We start from the raw sequence: 14,968 nt of genomic DNA on the forward strand, positions 1-14,968 counted from the left end.
GAGTGAAGCTACAACGCATGTGGAGCGGAACAGATGAAGTTGCTGCACTTTTAGGAGCAATTGAAGTGCTGTGTGCCGAGTTGAACGCCTGTGTTGAGTATGTTGACAGGGAGCTGTCACAGTGCAAACATGATGACGTGGCAGAACTTGACCAGACAAAAGGAAACACGACATTGGCAGACCTTCGTGAGCGCGCGATCAAAACAGACTTGAAGTGCTCATCTATCACTTTTCTGTAAAATGTATCTTCATGATATATACTCTTCTCATTGCCTTATGATGACACAGTAGCTATTAAAGGATTTGGACTCGACACTCAGTGTATGGTGCATCGAAAAATCCAGCAAAAGTGGTGTGTTCTGCAGTGCGACAGGCAGCATATACACAAGGAACAGGGTAGGATGCCCACAAAATAGCGTTTTAGACAAGTTCTTCCCAAATGCCAAACTTATTGCTCAATACAGACTATACTACTGCTTCTTCAGGAACATTGAGCGGAAGTCTGCATTTGACTTGGGCGCTGCGCCGCTGCCCGCATCTGGCCGACCCTGCCCGAACCCCTGCGCATCTTGCCCTGACAGGTCCAGGTGCTTTGCATGGTGGTCCGGCAGCTTTCCCACATTCAAGTCCTCCCGGTCCCCCCGGCCACGACCACCGCGGCCACCCCTGTCCCCCCGGCCACCGCGCCATCCTCCATACGCACCGTCACCCCTGCCCTGGCCCCCCTCACCGCGGCCCCCATGTCCACCTGCACGCATCCAGCTCATCAATAAATGACCTCCCACAAGAAGGAATGAGCCTGACATTGAAGCCCTTGTTCAAAAAGACAGTGATAATCTATGGAGGGACAAACAAAAGTAAGTCCTACCTCGCGGGGGTCCGCGGCCGCCGCGGAAGCCACGCCCCCCGCCGCCACCGCGGGGGGCCTTGTCCGGAGGCGGTGGCCGCGACACCTCAATGGACAGGGGACGCCCCTGGAAGTCTGCACCGTTCTTCGCCACCGCCTTCTCCAGCGTGGCTTTGTCAGGGAAGTCCACGTACGCCAAGCCCTGCAGCATGAGTTAATATGTGAGGACACCGCCATGCACAGCATCGTTTAGAACTATCCTCTAACCAATGAAAGGATGCAAGGGAGCATCAGCAAGGGTTCAGCTGTAGTGGTTTCAACCTTGGCGCGCCCATCTGGACCCTTCAGGAGGCGGACTTCCTTGGCACCCCCACACTCTTCAAAGAACTTCTCCAGCTCCTCCTTCTCCGTCTTGAAGGGCAGGTTCTTCAGGAAGGCTGTGCAGTTGTCCCTGTAGAATTGCCGCTCGGCTGCACTGGGCCTGCCAGAAGGCCCCTCCCCACCATTCGCCTGACACCACCATCATTACTCTGTCAGAAAACCTAAGTGAACGCTGTACAAAGGGCAAATTAATCTCAACAACCAAAGGCATGAAGGAAGAAGTCGGCATTGCGGATATCCAGGAATGTACGATAGGCATGTGGCCCTTAAGCAACCCAGGAAGACCATTGCCAATTCCATCCCAGGCAGCAAATGACACAGGGGCAATGGCAAAAGCACCTGGGGTTGCTGAGGTGGCGCTGAGGTTTCAGCCAAGGTGTCACCAGTCTCATTGATGGCATTGACATCCTGGGCGCCGGCAGAGGCAAAGGTGGCCTCCATCGGGACGGCTGGCCCATCGCCCATGGCTGCGCCAGATGCTGCCTGCTCTTCAGGTCCAGACGAAGTGGAAGCTGCAGCATCTGCAGCTGCCTCATCCCCCCTGTGCCGCTTCGCCTCCCGCGGTTCCTGTACACAGCAGGACATGGTTACTTCTCTGCCTAAGGAATGTATGCCTTCCCCAGAGATTCCATGACAAACAGCAAGATCCTTTGGGGCAAGACAGCAGCAAGGTGCACAGATCAGAGGTTTGCAGTATGAATGCAGCACTCAATCTCAGCATGATCACCTGGTAGCCAAGGCCCTTCTTGCGCTTGGGCGGCATGCGGCTGGGGGGCGGAGGCATCGCCGTCGTATCGGCCTCTGCCTTGGCCACCTGAGCCTTCCTGAAGTTGGGGTCGCGCTCCTGGCGCAGCTTCTTCATCTCCTCTGGTGTCAGCTGGGGCGCCTTCTGTGCGGCCGCCTGCGTCTATCAAGAGCCCCCACAGCGCTCAATGAGATGCTCTTCAATTATAATAACCTTCAAGTGTGGGGCCAGTTATCTGGGAGGCTGACTCGTGCCTGTAGTTTAGCCGAGTTCATATCCTACGTGGAATTCTGTGCAATACAGGCACAGTTTGCAGTGCGCAGTGCATGAGAGACAATGAACGAAAGGTGAAAGAAGGTAACCTGAGCAGCTGCAGCGGCTTGCTCGTCGGCTGCGGCCGCAGCGGCGGCGGCCGCTGCTGCAACGATGGGCTCTACCTTGAGCTCTACCTGCAGCTGCTCATCAGCACTGCCATGCTCCCTCTCAAAGCGCACCCACGCATCACATAGGACAGCCTGCATCGAACAGAAAACCATTCAATCATGCATGACTCCAAAAAGAAACAGTGCAGAGCCACCACCCCCTGCATGTATGATGGCCTCTGCCAGTCGAAGACAAAGGCAGACTTGTCATGCATGTGACAGCATATCTGGTACAGGAGATGAGAGGTCGGTACCTGTCCACCTTCCTCCAGTTTGCGGCTGCTGGCGCGCTTGTAAAGGGCGCGTGCCTGAGGAATGTTTTGCTCTGCCGTCTCTGCAGCGATGAAAGCCACCCACGTCTCCACATACCTGTTACAAACCAGCATGGACGCTTTAAAAGAGTCCTTCATCGCAAGGCATCATAGATGAAATTTCCTTTTGGGATTGTGTGCCTTCTCGCGGTTAGGGACGCAGGTGTATTGCAATACCTGCCAGCTGGGCTTTTCAGGGCTGCATTCCAGACATCTCTAGCCTCTTCAATGCCCCGTCCAAGCCTCAGTGCAGTGTCTGCTCTGTACGAGGTCAGCTGAAGGGTGCGGTCCATCCAGTCTGGAAAGTAGACGCCGAGCAGCTCTTGCGCAGCTTGGAAAGCCTCTCTGGTCTTCCCATATGCTTCCTGCCCCTTTCTGCGCAAGCAGTCGATGCGAGCAAGCTGCACCTGCAAGTTCAATAGCAACACGTAAGATAATGGCTGAACAGTGCAACTCTGTGGCAACGTCGGCCACAACCACACAGGCATAACAGATGCGTGCGCCTTTCCTGCAGTGCATGCATAGCACCTTTCTCTGCACAGATGGAACCATTGCGATGAGCACTCCCATGACACAAGATCTGTCTGCTGTGCAGACTAAGAAAGTAAAGTGCATGTGCCAGCTTGCAAGGGAGTACACATCTGCAACAATTGGTAGGAAGTCTGAGAGTGAGCTCTCACAAGTCGTTGATGAGATTGGGTTGCACATTGAACAAAGTGCTTAATCACCTGCTGCCATCAAGGAATGGATCATAGCTCCCTGAATTGTTGCAGGGCGCACCTCAAGGTAGTCTCCTGGAGACTGCAGGCCGGCCTGCAGCGCCTTTGCATGGAATGCCGCATGCTCCTCATCAGGCGCCACACCCCTCTCCAGAGCTCTCAGGCCCCTGCACCATCAGGAACCCCATGCTTGCACGCCACAATCTGAAGCACGAAAGTAGAGTCCTGAGCACCATGCAAACATACACATGCTCATAATTTGTCCCTAGTGATTGATCACTAGGCGTTTAGAGAGATTACCTGGCCCAAAGGGAACCAATCCAGGGACAGTTGCGCACAGCACGCTCGTACACGCTCCTCACAACACTGGGGATTTTGATGTGTGTCTCCAGGTAGCGGGCGAATTGCAGCCAGAGGTAGTGAGTGACAGGGAAGACCGCAATGGCCCGCTCATACAGGACGGTGACACGGCCTGGGTCACCTTGAGCCTGAATTTGGCATGGGCGCACATTTCACACATCTGCTGAGACGTGTTTGCACCAAGTGGACATTTTGCCATGCTCTGAGTGATATAAAGCAGAAGAGGGGGGGTTGCTAACCTCCTCCAGATTGATGTAGGCCATGTAGGCAGCCAGCAGCTCAGTATCGGCTTCTTTCCCTGGTGCAACAGCTTCCTCATGCGCCTGTCGCAGCTTCACTGCCGCCTGTGCCTTCTCATAACCCTTCTCGACATGGGCAGGCATTCCCTGACTGTTCTGGTGCTTGTCCTCCCAGTCCTGATATGCTGCGAGGGCCTCGCTGTTGCCAAAGAGCGGCACCTGATACACACCAAATGTTATAGCTTGCAGGCTGCATACCATGTAGGACATGGGACCCTGAAGAATTCAACAACAGTGATTAGCATGATAAGAAAACACAAGTCATGTACCTGTAGCTGTCGGTGAAAGAGAGACCTCACTCTCTGCACCTGCTTCTCCCCATCGACCCCTTCTGCTGCCAGCTGTTCCTCAAACCCCCTGCAAGCGGCTGCCCCATAAGCATGACACGATTTTAACTGACTCCTTGACAGTGTCACATGCAGGGAGACCGACCACCCACTGAGCACATGGTCAGCATGCAGGAGCACCAGAGATTGGTCCTTTCCAATACTTAGCATCACATAAGATTTACATCTCTTCAGTCTGCTTTAACATTTATATTCCCGGAGGTGATGCGATTGTCACCTGTACGCGTTCCACAGAGCTGAACCTTCTGCCAGGTGAATGCCTCCAGCTGTCAGAGCGCGCTCGCCCACATCTCTGAAGGCCTCCAGGCTCTCTTTGCTGTGGTCTGACATGACCACTTGCTCACTCACAAACCTGTGAAAAACGCTTTTCCTGAGTCAAGTTTCCTTGCAGTGATGCCATCTACTGTCCTACACTTCCATGCTTCAGTCACTCCGTCAGGTAAAATATTTGCATATAGTACTGACCTCACATAGTTCGTCCAGAGTTGGATTGACAGGTAATCCTTCACTGCTAGTTCGTAAAGCTCTTTGATGAGGGCCTCATCCACCCTCTTCTCTGCGCACTCATCTTGTAGCCATTCTAGCCAGAGTCCTTCGCTCAACGGGAAGCGCTCTTGCATATCCCGTCGAGCTCCTTTCAAGCGCTCTCGCATTCTGCACTTGCGCAGTACTGTGATGTACTGCAGGCAAACGATGGAGCCTCTTAGTTACAGTCTTCGAGCATGCCTCAGCACTAGAATCTTATTAAGGATCTGCCATATATGTAGTGGTTGTTTGCGATAGTGATCAAGTGGAGTAAGCGTGGAAGACTATGTAAAACTTGATCAATACCTGCAGGTGGACATCGTAGAGGTTTGGATTTGCTGCAAGGTCTGTCTCCAATTTTGTGATGCTTGCCATATCTTCTACACTCACGTCGACTTCAAAGTCACTGTCGTCAGAGTCACTGCTCTCCTCGCTGCTGTTCTCATCCTCCATGTTGTCTTCGCCCATCTCTTTTCCAGCGCCACCTTCCACCGGTGATGCCATGCTTCCACAATGTTTTCTGAAATCTCCTTCCAATGTCTTGAGGGACGCTCGCCAATATTCTTTCCTTGAAGTGCAGAGAGAGGTTGCAGTCGTGACCATGATGATGACTAAGCAGGGACATGCATGTCCTTGGACCTTCAAGCTCGATCAGCATACTTTCTATTTTCATCTAAAAGTCCCGTATGTTTGATCTGCAAGACTTATTCTCTGGTAGTGCAAACGCAACAAACGTACATCAGTTTCCCAGCTTCCCAGAAATTTTACAACACTGCTTGATCACCGGACCTGGCCGCTGGTGAGTGTCCTGCCGTTTGTGCTCCATGTGAGAATGGGTTCCTGAAGATTCTTTCACAACTCCCGTGAGAGACGCGATGCGTACGTCAACCTTTAAAGTGCATCTGGATCCTCACCATGACATCGGACTGACTTTCACTCATCTTTGTGTGGTGTTATTGCAGTGGCAAAACATCCATATTGCTGCACTACGCCTACCGTGTCGCTTCGAGGGGAAAGTCAGTGCTCTTCATTTGTCAGCGAGCAAAAATTGAACAAGTGCCACCACTCCTTCCACCAGGAGTTGATGGCCATGATGGCGCATTCTCGAGAATATACATGAGGTACAAAACCTCTGGAGCTGTGCTACTCTCTGCATCAGCTGCTTGCGCTCATGTGAGGATGCGTGATCAAGTGTTCTGCATGCATGCATGCCCGTAGGTACTTGTCTACTGCTGCAGATCTGCAGAAAATTGCAGCAAGCCTACACCTGTTAGATGAGCTTCCAGAAGCCATCATAATCGATGATCTGAGCAGCTTTGTTGATGCAAGGTAGGCAAGCATCGTGTGGACTCCCGAATGTCCTCTTTGTCAAAATCTGTTCCTCTGCAATGTGCATCTTGCTTCCTAGATGCACTAAACCATGCCCGGAACCAAGCACTAAATTCTGATGCTGTAAAGGGGCGCTGAACATGCTGGCGAGAAGCGACACAGGGATGCGGTGCTTGTGAAGACTCTATCATTCCTGCACGAAGCCACTGCCTATGCATCGTGAGGTCTTCCACACAAATTTGCAAAATCGCTGTACGGCAGCACACAAGCAAGTTTGGCAGACGTCCTTGCCTTCACCTTTCCTATCCTGCTTCTGCTGCCATAGTTGCTCACATTTGCGTGTGTGCAGGGAGAATCTTGCATTTGCTTCTCGATTTCCTGGCGGTGCAAAGCGCAGCTGTCATCTACTTGTTGCAGACCCTGCAGCAGATGCCCCCCAGAGCATGCACCTGATGCAGCGCTGGTTGCCTTTGGTCCTCATGATCCGAGGTGACCAGCACTGCCTCCCACTTTACGTCCCACCACTCCTGCTTCCTCACACACCTGCAGTGCTCAAATTCCTTCTGTATATGATGACATGCAGAGCAATAGCTGCAGCTACTGTGTGCGCTTATGCAGGCACCGGCCCGGACTTCATACTGTCAGTGCTGCCACAAGCACTCAAGGCCAACAGATTACCGGCGGCTTGTGCTGTGCAGCTCTGCTACCATCTGGCGCCATACTCTGCCATAACGCTCACAGACATCAAGCCGCCGGTTTTGGAAGCTGATGCAACAGCTGTGGCCATGTAGAAGCTGTTTATGAGAAAGAATTCTGCTTTGCATTGAATCCTTCAAGGCTGGAGTGATTCAACGGCTGATTGATGTCGCACAGCATAGCTCACATCCCAAGAAATCATCAATCTGCAAAATCCGGCCCCAAAGAGAGCGGAAATAGATTTTACATCAATTGCAAGCAACTTCCTTTTTACAAAATGTTCTAACCTTTGCCAGAGCTCCAGCTGGCATAAGATAACAACCTAAAAATAGTAAAACACTAGGAATGTGGACCTCATCTCTGCGCTCAAGCTAGGGGAGCCCAAGTACACATCGACACCGAAGGAACGCCTGGCACTCTGCCATAATGTCTAGGAAACATACAACGTCATGATGCCCCCGCGATCACCCACCAAGGCATGCTTGGGCACATCTCTGCAGGCTTGTATTTTGGCACTAGAGTTGCCACTGGCACGATTGTCCCAGGAAGCGTGACTACACAGCAGTGCTGGATCAACGTTGCAAAGTGTCCGCCCAGTCTACTATAGCTATTGCATGATGACCTCCTTGGCCACCCCACACCGCAACAATATTGATGCATGTCTCTTGACCCATTTCTCAGCTGATTATTTGTGCACATGCAGCCTTCGTTCTCACAGACCCGCCCTGACCCGATGAGACTGTTAGGTTGGATCACTGCTTCTTCTTGGGAGCAGGCCTGTACACGCCAACCACCATTGCGTGATCGCGCTCATACGGCTCGAGCGTGACCTGTTCCCTGGGCTTGAGCACCTGCTCCTGCAGCTTCTTCACCTGTACCAGCCACAAGAACACATTTAACCCACAGGACTTCAATGAAACGCTACTTGAAGAGATCAGTATTAGTCTTTAGCTGGGGTACACACTCTGAAATACCCAGATAATTCAATGTCAAGCAGTGGAATGCATTGTGGATTCAGATTGATGTGACTGCACACCTCGCGGGCGAAGACAGCCTCGGGCGGGGCTGTGGAGTCAATGCAGGAGGCCTTGATGGAGATGACAAAGTTGCCGCTGTTTTTCAGGAAGTACTGCGCGTTGATGCCCACAATACGGGCCTGGTCTGGCTGCGCCACATCTGCACATGCACATGAACGCTTGTCAGCCAGGGTGAAGGCTGCATGCTGACAACAAGCACAGTCCAAAGAGCAATCAACACTCATATTTTCTAGCGATGCATGCCTGCAAAAGTATGCCGATCCACGATCGCCTGCAAGTTACTGTTGTGTCTGCTGTTGATGGTCAAACCAGCGAAGATAGAAAGGCACCTGCAAAGATGGTGTCCACCATGGGCACGAGCATGCGGTACTTCTGCGGGTGGCGCGCATCCTCAATGATGGGGATCACGTTTGGCCGCTTCTTGGCCATGTTCACCAGGTCACGCCCTGCACCACGCCATTTAATCAACCTCTAGAAAGCGCTGCATCTTCACGACAGCCTTTGCATCTTCACAACAGCCTCCCCACTCATCCTGCCTCATGTCTCATTTAAGGCAAGACAGCTGTTGGAAAGAACAACTGCTTGCCACTTAGAACATTAAGTCTTCAGCATCTGCAGTTCTGCATTGTCTTGCGTTTGCCTGCTCAGTTTGGTTTGGGCAGGCTACAAAGCCGCTGACACACCTTGACAAGCATATTTATGGAGTTGGGCGTACTATTAGTGAGGGCCAGGTTAGCAAGTTGTTCTTACCGCTGCGATGTGAGAACTCCACTGCGTAGACGACGCCCTCAGGGCCCACGATGTCTGAGACATGGGACACTGAAGTGCCGGAGGCTGCGCCCAGGTAGAGCACCCTGGAGCCGGGCTTGATGTGAATGTTGTCCACGCCTGCCAGCACTGAAGCCGCCAGCTTGGAGCGGAAGGGGTTCCACACCCTGTACTCTATCTTCTCTCCCTCATTGGGGCCCTCCACGCTTATCCTCTTCTCGCCATACACGCTCTCACCTGCAGCACGGTACAAGTTTGTGAGCAACCTTCAAAGGCCGGCAGCAGACACATATAAACCAGCGACACCCACTGCAGTGTAAATCCCCCCCACTGAGCAGAAGTATTCAGGAAAAATCCTGTCAAGAAGTATGCCACATTGCACTTTCAGAACTGCTGTGCAAGGCAGGGAGAGGCAGTCACCTGGCACCATGTTCTTTGTGACCAGGGCATCCTCCTTGCCCCTGGCAATGAAGACTCCCTCGTGCCTGTGCTGCTCGATGACCACCTTGGCTCCGCCCTTCATGCCACCCCTGCCACCTCCGCGGCCACCACCACGCCCTCCCCTCTTCATCACTCCCCCTCCTCGGGCACCAAAGCCCCTGCCACCACCTCTGCCTCCTCCTCTGCCTCCTCTGCCGCCGCCATCAAATCTGCCACCGCCACCGCCTCTGCCGCGTCCTGCAAGTACAGATGATGTTCAGAAAGTGTCAGATCGCAACTTAATACAGATTCAACCAATCTGCAATAGTGGCGCGCAGAGAGATTTAGAAGATTGAAGCTTCTATGGGCAGTGTTTGTAAGTCATCTTCACGAGATGGAGACGTACCTCCGCCTCTGCCACCACCACCACCTCTGAAACCACCTCTTCCACCTTCCCCAAACGCCATTCCGCCCAACCCTGGTTCAGATCTTCAACTTTTGATCGATCAGCAGTAGAACAAATCGTTGAGACACACGCTCTCTCCGCACGCCTAGTCGTCAAGTTCACTTTGTCTCGAAGAGCGAGACTCCGAAAGTCAGCCGTCAGCCGTAGGCTAATTTGGCATCTGCAAGGGAGATGTGGTGGATGTTGCAAGGGTACTAAATTAGGCTCATCTGAAAATTATGAAATGAACACAAGTCAGGCCCAAAACGTGTGTGTTTTGTGGGAGGCAACATGATCCGCTGTCATGTATGCCCCAAAGAAGGGTACCTGAGCTTCATTGGCCTGCTGACGTCGACCAGGAAATGAGTGTTTGTCACACTGGCAGTGCCAGCGCACAGTGGCCACGTGGCACCGTGCCTAGGTGATCATCCCGTGATGGGCCCGGCCCATCACGGGGTGGGCCATCCTATGGTCCTAGGACGTCATGACATCCGGCTACGGTGGTGACGTCACGTGCGGCACATAAACGGCGGCGGCCCCGCCGGGCGCAGCATGCCATGCAATGCATCCATGTGTTATCCATGCACATGACAGTGGGCAGCAGTAGGAAGCAGTCACTCTGCCAACTGGCAAAGTCCAAACAGAAGAAAAGCCTGCCAGGAGAACAGTGTCACACGGTTGATTAGCTGAATGAGCGGTGCATGCTGTATACATTTACCTTCATTAAAGTGCAACTGTGGCTGCAGTGCAGGTATGGGATCGGGACCAGAAGCCATCAGTGACCCTGAGGCTGATATTTGCATCACTTTCTCAGTGAGCCCAAATTTTATAACCAACAGCCCCACTGGCTGTAACAACTTTGTACCAAGCAATTGCAGTACTCAGACTTTTGACGTGTTGCTGCAATCATGACGACTGCACCCCAAAACAGAAATTGTAAAGTGAGGTGAAGAATAGTCTAGACTTTGCAACGATTCCGTTGGTTTCCATACACAGTGCCGATAAGCACGTGTCCTGCATTTTGTCTTTTATTGTACTGGCTCGCCAGTGGCCGGCAGCGCCTGCCAATCTGTGAATCCACGGAACTCCACCATCTCACTTCAGAGAGCTGCTGACCAGTTCGTACACCAGGAAGCACGCTCCATTGGCCGGGAAGCTACGCGCCAGTGCCGGCCCGAATCCTCTGTACAGGCCGCCTACCCCCTCGGCCTTGACTGTCTGCATGCGTCACAGAGCACCATTCTTCAGCCTCTGCCTGGCATACATGCCTCTGCCTCATAAGTACTTTATCTTAATGACATTTGGAAGGCATCAAATGGAAGGCAACCCGAGCACCATGAGCAAGTCAGATGGGCAGGGCGCGCACTTTGCTGAAGCAGTCCAGCATGCCCCTGTACTGGGGGTTGCGCAGATCGTCCACCTGCATGCGGCTCTTTATGACATCGGCAGGGTAGACTGGCCCCCAGTATGCCGCCCCTCCCAGCCCGCCTGCCAACACCAGGCTCCCCACTCCCAGCTCCTTTGTGTCCTTCAATCCCTGCACATAGTAACTACCATCACCCATAGTCCAGCACCATCTTTTCCTTGTATTTTAAAGCTGTCTTGGATGTTGGCCAAGGAGCAATGCCTGAGGCAGAGGTGTAGACAGAGAGGTTGGCGCACCTGTGCCGCTGCCAGTTGCCGCTTGAGGTAGTCGTACACTCCAAACATGACAGCGTTGCCTGTCACCTCCCTCACAAGTGTGGGGGTGAACCCTTTGAACAGCCCCAGCGTGCCCTTCTCCGCCCTCACGTGCTTCAAGACATCAAAGGGGCCCCTATACCGCACTTTTGTCACCTGGAAACCACATACGTAAAGTGTCTATCTCCATGCACTCAATGCGCCTCCCTGCTGTGCAGATACGGCGCCTTCCTGGGCGCAAATTCTGTGAAAAGAGCGCCTGAGTGTACAGCTTGTGGCATTTCATTGACGATGGTGTATTCGCTTACCTCAGCTGCTTCTGCTGCCTTGGCTGCATCCCCCTGCGCCTGTAACCTGCACTTCAGCAGCTCTGTCGGGCAGGCCAGGAAGCTGACAGCCACTCCCGCCCCCATCCCAGCCACGAACTGATCTCCCACTGTCAAAGGAGAACCTGCGGACCCAAAAGGAGTCAGTGTGCACCGCGTATGCCTGAGACACTGGCACAGGTGTGCCGATCAATATGCGATCACAAACAGTCACAGGAAGCCCGCAAAAAAGGTGTGTCACTTGCCATAAGAACATGTCAATTACCGTCTGAGTGAGCCAACAGCTTCTCCATTTGTCCTCGGGTGGCAAACAGTACAGCATTGAAAAGGGCGACTGTGGCCAAGGGTGCTCCCATGCCCTTGAAGAGGCCTTTGATGCCATCAGAGGCAAGCGTCTGCAGCGGCATACAAATATGTTTCATTCATTCGCAAGAGCATATGCCGGCATGATCAGGACGATGCAGATGCCAAGAGATAAGCTTCAGGGAGCACCTTCCTCGTGGCATCGAAGGCGCCAGCAAATTGAGGCAACTCCCCAAGTGCTGGCTTTGGCTGACTCTGAAGTTTGACTTTGATCGTGTCTATCAGCCAGGCACAGGGCACACACACATGTCAGCAGGGTGATTTCATATGATTCAGGACATCAACGAAAATGGTCAAGTGCAGTCCTCAACAAGGGAAGTCAAGGCCTCACCAAAGGGGTGCCCCACAACAAGCTGCGCAGCTCCTGCCACCGTACCAGAGATGAAGTCCTACAGCATTGTGCCCATTTGTGTCACTCTTCTATAGAAATAAGTAATTGGAGAAAGTCTTGCTTCAACATACTGTGATGGGAGCAAGAAAAGGTGGAAGTAATTGAGACCAGGTCATCCTCACACCCCCGTGAAATGCCTTATAATACAGCGTTGAGATTTAATTGTAACAAGGAATACTCACGACGACAGCATCGGAGCCCATTTTAAGGCCCCACTTTTTCAATGAAACTCTGTGGCTGTCGTCTGGACTTTCAAAGAAAGATCAATTCTCAGGAGTTCGTAAAAGAAAAGATTGACTGCAGCAAGTAAAGTTTACTGAATGATTTCAAGTAAAGAAAGAAGACGATGTTCATCCTGAATCGACGGTCAGAACGAGCGCCTTAAACGAATGGCCCATCGTGTTTGTTCGATCGCCGACGGCGTTTGTGAAAAAAGAGCATTTGCGGATTCGCTCGACAAGATTTCTTCTGAAGATCTTTACCTTTCATTCTCTTTCAGCGGCAGTCCCATACAGTCTCTGCTTTGGATGTCAACGGGGCGCTGACAAGTGGTCGTTGGAGAGATTTATCCGTCCAATAAGTGCTGCAGAGCTGTCGATATGTGATGGTGGGAAGGTGACAGGACGTTGCCTTGGTATCTGCTCTCAGACATGCATCGTACAATCTGTCAAGCCATTCAATGTCCTAGGCACCCCATCTCTCGTATCAAGGACAGCAGCAAGGTCCTGTCGAAGCCCCTCTCACGCTGGTGCAGACCCTCTGTGAGGCTGTCGAAGCTGGTGACAAAGGCTTCTGAGAACACACCAACCACCGAAGAGGCAAGTGGCACAGATGATTATCAGCTGCAGCATAATGCGAAGAGCGTGGCTCGCTCTATGCTGGAAGGAAAGCCTCTCCTGTCAAGGGAAAGGGAAGAGGTCGAGGAAGAGGAAGCCAAGGAGAGGTTTGTGGGCAGACTGATCGTCCTTGTGCTTGGGGTGAGCACCTCTGCCTATTTTACAAGTGACCATTCACTCCAAGGTGCCCTGCAGAGCAAAGGGGGAGCAGCCTGCAAAATGTGTGCCGTGTGTCCTCGGACCAGATCATACCAAGCATTGTGCTCTGCCAACGCATCATTGCTCGGTCCAACGACCGGCCACTAAGGCTCTTGCGTCTGACAATGCAGGCTGTGCTGCTGGGGGAGCGCATCACAGGCAAGGGCGCAGTGCAGGCCCTGGATCATGCCGTGGGGGTGCCACTGTGGGAGATCGAGCCTGTGCTGGGTGCGATGGTGGTGGGTCTGCTCATCGCCGCGCTGTATCCCCGGCGGAAGCAGCTGGTTGAGGACGCGCAGAGGAGGCAGAAGGAGATGGGCGATTGGCTGGCTGATGCACAAGTGTGGGTTCGACGGCTGGCTTGCGTCTCGCTGGCATCCACCATTGTTGTGGAAGTGGTCACTGGAAAGGTGCAGTTCACTTTGGCTACTGACTCTTCTCAGCAGAAAACTGACTGATTTTTGTGAGGGTTTGCTTGCCCTGACAATCAGATGGCAATGAATCTGGGTACCAACCACAAAGCACAACAAAAGCCAGGGATCGAGCTGAGGTGCTATTGCAGGGAGCTTTGGCGCTTCTGGATATCGAGACTGGGGTGGAGACTTTGAGCGAGATCGAAGCAGGGGCTGCATTCTTGATCATGCTTTTCCTTACTGCAGCGGAGCCTAGGAGATCACGAGCCTGATGTTGAAGTGGAAGAGAGATGTACATTACTGATAGTGCGAGTGGCACAAAATTTCTGTGACAGAAGCCATGGGATTGGAGCAGAGTTGAGAGATGAAAACAAGGCTAACATTGACGGCACATTGGCCACAATTAAGAGAGGGCAGATTCTTTTTTTTGCCAGAGTCAAGCAAGGCTGTTGTTGCCTTTTGGAAAGTTACAGAATCTCCGAGATCATTAATACAGAATATGAAATTTGTAGAGCTTGAGGGTTTATATTCTGAATTTTGCGTGTATTAGCCATTCTTCTTTCGTACAGTCAGATGGCTCATGAGAAATGGAAGACTATCAGATCATGATTCAGGATTGGCCACATATTTGCATGGTGCAAGGAAGAGCATTTGCATGGTTATAAACCATTATTTGACTAAGTTTTTGGGCACATACTTGAAAGACCATGGACATCCTTCAGACAGTTGTGATTTCACAGTGCTCGTGTTTAAGTGATACCATAAAACATTTTTTGACCAAACTGTACCACTTGGCATGGCTGCAACAGAAATCTGCCGGTCTGAAGCCTGAAGATTATTGTTGGACACGAACCAAGCTAGAAAAGGTTTCTCAATTTTTGAAAGTTGCACACAGTGGTTACACACGGCGCTGGCGCTGGCAGCACTTTGAGCTGCAATATTGCTGCAAAATGGCTGTCTCTTCATGATGTACATGTCCTCATTGAGGCTCACTTCGATTCCATCCATTAGCATGCACTTCTTCCTGCTCAACTCATCATACACTTCAAGGTACTCTCTCCTTTTTATACATTGCCATCGCACTTTGAGCCTTATGAGAACATATTCACA

General features: G+C 52.1%; 5 protein-coding genes across 5 annotated transcripts; 2 read left to right on the plus strand and 3 right to left on the minus strand.

The window, feature by feature from the left end:
• Nucleotides 1–193: 193 nt before the first annotated feature.
• COCSUDRAFT_46087 (hypothetical protein) lies at nt 194–5,424 on the minus strand (the record flags this gene model as incomplete). The annotated part of the gene is made up of 15 exons (XM_005650927.1): nt 194–748; nt 869–1,049; nt 1,205–1,357; nt 1,568–1,795; nt 1,956–2,135; nt 2,336–2,488; nt 2,650–2,764; nt 2,884–3,113; nt 3,487–3,592; nt 3,726–3,913; nt 4,025–4,243; nt 4,393–4,441; nt 4,649–4,783; nt 4,897–4,985; nt 5,347–5,424. The coding sequence occupies 15 exons, from the start codon at nt 5,422–5,424 to the stop codon at nt 471–473; spliced, it is 2,382 nt and encodes a 793-aa protein (XP_005650984.1). The 3' UTR covers nt 194–470.
• Nucleotides 5,425–5,653: 229 nt separating this feature from the next.
• COCSUDRAFT_64491 (hypothetical protein) lies at nt 5,654–7,076 on the plus strand (the record flags this gene model as incomplete). Its single annotated transcript, XM_005650928.1, has 6 exons — nt 5,654–5,755; nt 5,919–6,077; nt 6,175–6,285; nt 6,415–6,504; nt 6,635–6,774; nt 6,904–7,076. The coding sequence occupies exons 2-6, from the start codon at nt 6,073–6,075 to the stop codon at nt 7,074–7,076; spliced, it is 519 nt and encodes a 172-aa protein (XP_005650985.1). The 5' UTR covers nt 5,654–5,755; nt 5,919–6,072.
• Nucleotides 7,077–7,733: 657 nt separating this feature from the next.
• COCSUDRAFT_58980 (Fibrillarin) lies at nt 7,734–9,309 on the minus strand (the record flags this gene model as incomplete). The annotated part of the gene is made up of 5 exons (XM_005650929.1): nt 7,734–7,853; nt 8,018–8,157; nt 8,348–8,464; nt 8,769–9,023; nt 9,207–9,309. 5 exons carry the CDS (start codon nt 9,307–9,309, stop codon nt 7,734–7,736), a joined length of 735 nt encoding a protein of 244 aa, XP_005650986.1.
• Nucleotides 9,310–10,350: 1,041 nt separating this feature from the next.
• COCSUDRAFT_21687 (mitochondrial carrier) lies at nt 10,351–12,728 on the minus strand. The gene is made up of 8 exons (XM_005650930.1): nt 12,594–12,728; nt 12,352–12,409; nt 12,150–12,238; nt 11,923–12,052; nt 11,640–11,782; nt 11,314–11,487; nt 11,018–11,188; nt 10,351–10,869 (listed from the first exon to the last, which is right to left on the minus strand). The coding sequence occupies exons 1-8, from the start codon at nt 12,612–12,614 to the stop codon at nt 10,747–10,749; spliced, it is 909 nt and encodes a 302-aa protein (XP_005650987.1). The 5' UTR covers nt 12,615–12,728; the 3' UTR covers nt 10,351–10,746.
• A 194-nt stretch (nt 12,729–12,922) lies between these two features.
• COCSUDRAFT_32166 (hypothetical protein) lies at nt 12,923–14,470 on the plus strand. The gene is made up of 3 exons (XM_005650931.1): nt 12,923–13,388; nt 13,577–13,855; nt 14,008–14,470. Exons 1-3 carry the CDS (start codon nt 13,287–13,289, stop codon nt 14,128–14,130), a joined length of 504 nt encoding a protein of 167 aa, XP_005650988.1. The 5' UTR covers nt 12,923–13,286; the 3' UTR covers nt 14,131–14,470.
• Nucleotides 14,471–14,968: the final 498 nt, after the last annotated feature.

The sequence above is a fragment of the Coccomyxa subellipsoidea genome, assembly GCF_000258705.1.
Source record: "Coccomyxa subellipsoidea C-169, whole genome shotgun sequence".
In the NCBI taxonomy this organism is placed as follows: Eukaryota; Viridiplantae; Chlorophyta; class Trebouxiophyceae; family Coccomyxaceae; genus Coccomyxa; species Coccomyxa subellipsoidea.